Raw genomic sequence first — 4,169 nt, forward strand, 5'->3', positions numbered from 1 at the left:
CGGGGTTGCTCAATAGAGCATCTAACAAAGGATGAATTCTACAAAGAAAACCATTACATCTAACAGGAAAATCATCATGAAAGGAGCATCATGTACAGATCAATTCCTAACACATCTCTTACATAATGCTGTAACAAGGTAAAAAAACAAAATATGTAAGTGAATTACAGGAAAAACATACTAGACATTAACACCGTGATGGATCCTAGGTCCAAAGGGCAAAATTTTCTTTATTAAAATAATATTCAGGAAAAAAATTTCACAATCCCAAGCAGCCTCCTTCTGCTGCAAAAATCGAACCTCTATCTTTTAAAAATAATCCTATATATACTAGATTACAAATCTATTTTGATTTCCTCAACATAGGAAATAGGAAATAAAAAATAAAAAATAAAATAAACTTAATAATAAAATCCTATCATAAAACAATATTATAAACTAATTTGCAACTAAATCTCCAGAATATATCGAGAACCATGAGAAATAGTTTTTTAAAACCCAAATTAAGTGAAGGTTTTCCAAGTGGATTAACATCACTGTATCTGCTCCTTTAAGTGTGGAACCATATTCCACAAAATCTACCTTTTTACTGCTATTTTACCCTTTGAATGCTGATATTAAGCCCTAAAATCTAAGATTTTCCTGAACTACTGCTGGATTTATACTGAAACTCTGATACTTCAGTTTTCACCACAAATTTTCCTCTTTTACTCCATTTCCTCAAATCTGGGACTTAATTATTCAATGGTTTTATTCATAAAATATCTCACTTGTTACCAAATCTTCCACAGTCTTGAAAACAACAAATGTTGTACAATATTTGTTCTTCACAGGAGAGAATGCCTGAAATTCAACTGAATATTTCTTTGGAAAAAGATTCTGTAGTTTATCCTGAGAGGTACCAATGGGTATCTTATGAATATAAAGTTTTGAGAAGTCTGCTTCATTTACTTCAAGATCCCCCATGTCAAGAGGATCATTAAGTCCACGATCTAGTTTGGCAAGGGTCAATTTTATTGCAGCAATTGCATCATCCAAACAAATGTGTGGCTTGCCTTCCTCACGTAATTCATATCCTAGCACAACCTTGCACAATTTACTTAAACTAGGGGTGTAACAGCTAGGCTTATTCTGATATTGGAATATGAATGTTGTGTCAATAACTCTAGCATGGTCTACCTTCAATACTCTTAGGTCATGATGCACACTATGTCCTATTACAATTGTGCTTGGCGCGAGTAAATTCTTGAGTTTCTTCTGAACATCTTTCAAATTACAGATTACACCCTCAAGATCCTCAGTAGTAACTCCTGTTATTTCCGTCAGATAGTTAATTACAGGTTTTGATGGTTTCACAAGCAGATCCATCAGAGTCTCTAAATTTTGATCAACCACACAAACTTTCACAACTTCCTCTGATCCATCTTCACATCGGACCATCTCACAATCTATAGATATCAACCTTTCTGAAGTGCTTGAATTTGGTAACTTCCTCAATTTTGTTACCAGCCATCCCTCATGATAGGAAGGAAATGAGTATAGCCCTTTCAGATTTTGGGTGTTTATAAGTTAGACGTACCAACTCCTGCTCAGGAGACATGTCTAAAGACTCCATATGTGATCACTGAAGTTTGCGCTTCTTCCACCTCATGATTCTGGTAACCAACTTAAGGTCTTCCTTGGCAGTAAATGTCTTCACAAAAGCTGCCAAAACATCCCATGATTTCTTTCCGGGATCACAAAGTGATGAACCAAATTTATTATTATTGGAATTTAAAAATTCCTGCCAATCTCCTTTAGAACCCTTGATTTTACGTGCTTGAGCTAATTTGACAAGTGGAGGAAATCCTCTAATGGGGAATGACAGGTGGAGGAAAATCCTCAAATGGGGAAAGCACGCGTTTTGCAATCTCAGAAATTTTGAAACCATTAGCCCCTTCCTGTGACAGGATGTCGAATAGTGGTGTCCCAGGAATCAAACCAAGGTATCCTGTTTTGACATCCAATACAAGTGCAGTGTGCAGAGCCAGATGCTAATACTGAACCTTCACAACTGAAAGCAAGTGTCCATATGCAGGATGTGTGCCCCATTAGAGGAGTTACACATCGACCTGTTGATAGATCCCACATCATTATAGCACCATCTTCATCTCCATATGCCATATAATGCCCATCTGGAGACATGGCTATTGATAAAACCATACCTATGTGTCCAACAAACATGCGCACACATTCACCACTTTGCACATCCCATAATCTGACAGTCTTGTCACTTGATTCGGTAACAATATAGTTGCAATTGACATGCCACTGTACACAATCAACATCAAATATATGTCCTGCCATGATCCGTAAAGGTTGAATTCTCTCCATTGACCAAACTCTAGCTGTTCGATCATGTGAAGAACTGACAAAAAAGTGTCCCACAGGGCTAAACTGAACATCCCACACAGGATAATTGTGCCCTTTGTAGCAAACAAGATTTGCATTCATCTTTGAACTCCATAATCGGACTGTACAATCTTCTGATGCAGATAAAATGAAATCCCCTTCTGGGCTGAAATTTGCAGCATAAACAGGTCCTGCATGACCTTGTAATAATGTGTATGACCTTTTCCCCATATCCAAACCTACTAACTGCTCAGTTTGACCAACTTCACCTGTATTGCCATTTTCAAAAGAATTGTGTTCTTCATCGATCTTGGCCATGTTCCACACCTTCAAAGATGAATCAGAAAAGCCTGCAACAACTAATGCTCCATTTTTGGATATTGATTTTCTAGCCAGATTTCACGCTGACAGTTGCCTGGCAAAAGAAATCTAAATTTTTTAGCATTCTGGATCAAATAAGATGGAAGATGTACAACAGAAAATGAGTGCGGTATAGACCCCAATTTCGCTATTATTTGTTGAAAAGAATACTCCTCTGGTAGCATGTCAAAAAGGTCAGCTCCATGACAAATCACATCCTGTATTCTCATAGGATTCAAATAATGAGAGAACTTGACACGATCAGAATGACTGTATGCTTTCATCTTAGAAATAAATTCACTTATGTGGCGAAAGCAAAAGCTGCAGTGCCAGCCTGCATCAGCGAAAAACTCATCAGATTGACGGAAATGTCCATAGCATGTTTTCCCAAATTGATAAATGTGAACTGATGAGCGCCAATCACTGTAACCTTGAAAAAAACTCAAAAGAGTACAAATAATCGCGCATTTGTAGATGCATGATTGGTGGTATACCATCACACCACCTAAGAAGGTTTATAGTATGTGCACTGGGTATCTCATCAACATCTGACATAATAAGCAGGTCACCATTCTTAATACCAGAGACATGTAACAAGTGATCCAATTCCACCCTTTGTAATCCTTCTTCATGAAAGGGATGCAGTCCAATGAGATTGTGACCTCCATCCATTCGATAAAGATACTTTGATTCTGCAAACTCAAACATCTTTTTATTTCTTTCAAAAATGAATGACTTTGACAAACTTATCATGAGAACTTGGACAGCCAGAGTAGGGCCTTCATTGCAGTAAACCCTTGCATCGTGTCACGAAAAGTCTTCATATCTGTGAACATACCTTCTAATTTTGATGTGAACTGATAACCACATTTTGTTTACAATTAGGCTCCACTCTGCATCATCTGAAACAATCTTGATCATATTATTTGCACCGCAAGCCCTTCTGTATACAGTTTCAAAAGAATTTCTAGGCGAGATGTTATCACTACAGACAAGTACTTTGTTGTTGCCCAATTTAAACAACAGCTGGTTGGGACAACAGTCATCCCATCAAATGAGCAACAATCTTCTTTTGACCATATCTTCTGATCCAGGAGCTAGTTTTGGGAGTGTGATATACTGTTGGAAAGCTCTTTCCGAGCTACTTTTGATGGACATTTTTATGACATGTTTTTCACTAAAGATCATTTGCAAAACGTCTAACAAAGCCAGACATAGTAAGAGCCCATGTTGATCCCTGGTGACAGGCTGTGAAGACTGGAACTAACATCATCCTTATTGGGGATGGCATCTCCTTGGAGGTGCCAAGAACCATAGATCTCTAGGAACATGTAGATTAGTACCTCATCCATTGGGCAATACGGTCAAACATTTGTAAACTCAAAATAGCTTATACCAATTCATAAAACATACACATA

General features: G+C 37.5%; 2 protein-coding genes and 1 pseudogene across 2 annotated transcripts; all 3 read right to left on the reverse strand.

Annotated features, from left to right (window-relative positions):
• Window positions 1–750: 750 nt before the first annotated feature.
• LOC149220166 (small RNA degrading nuclease 1-like) lies at window positions 751–1,440 on the reverse strand. Its single transcript, XM_089387015.1, has one exon. It carries the CDS (start codon window positions 1,438–1,440, stop codon window positions 751–753), a length of 690 nt encoding a protein of 229 aa, XP_089243141.1.
• A 489-nt stretch (window positions 1,441–1,929) lies between these two features.
• On the reverse strand, window positions 1,930–2,755 carry LOC149220167 (uncharacterized). The gene has a single exon (XM_089387016.1). The coding sequence runs from the start codon at window positions 2,707–2,709 to the stop codon at window positions 1,930–1,932; it is 780 nt and encodes a 259-aa protein (XP_089243142.1). The 5' UTR covers window positions 2,710–2,755.
• A 34-nt stretch (window positions 2,756–2,789) lies between these two features.
• Window positions 2,790–3,504, reverse strand: LOC149220168 (uncharacterized; annotated as a pseudogene).
• Between the last annotated feature and the right edge of the window lie 665 nt (window positions 3,505–4,169).

The sequence above is a fragment of the Pinus tabuliformis genome, chromosome Q, assembly GCF_031772625.1.
Source record: "Pinus tabuliformis cultivar Carrire ecotype Pingquan chromosome Q, CPIR1, whole genome shotgun sequence".
Lineage (NCBI taxonomy): Eukaryota > Viridiplantae > Streptophyta > Pinopsida > Pinales > Pinaceae > Pinus > Pinus tabuliformis.

Bases quoted from the DNA above. Each gene is read 5' to 3' on its own strand.
- LOC149220166 (XM_089387015.1), bottom strand. From the start codon at position 1,440: ATGGTCCGATGTGAAGATGGATCAGAGGAAGTTGTGAAAGTTTGTGTG.
- LOC149220167 (XM_089387016.1), bottom strand. From the start codon at position 2,709: ATGGCCAAGATCGATGAAGAACACAATTCTTTTGAAAATGGCAATACA.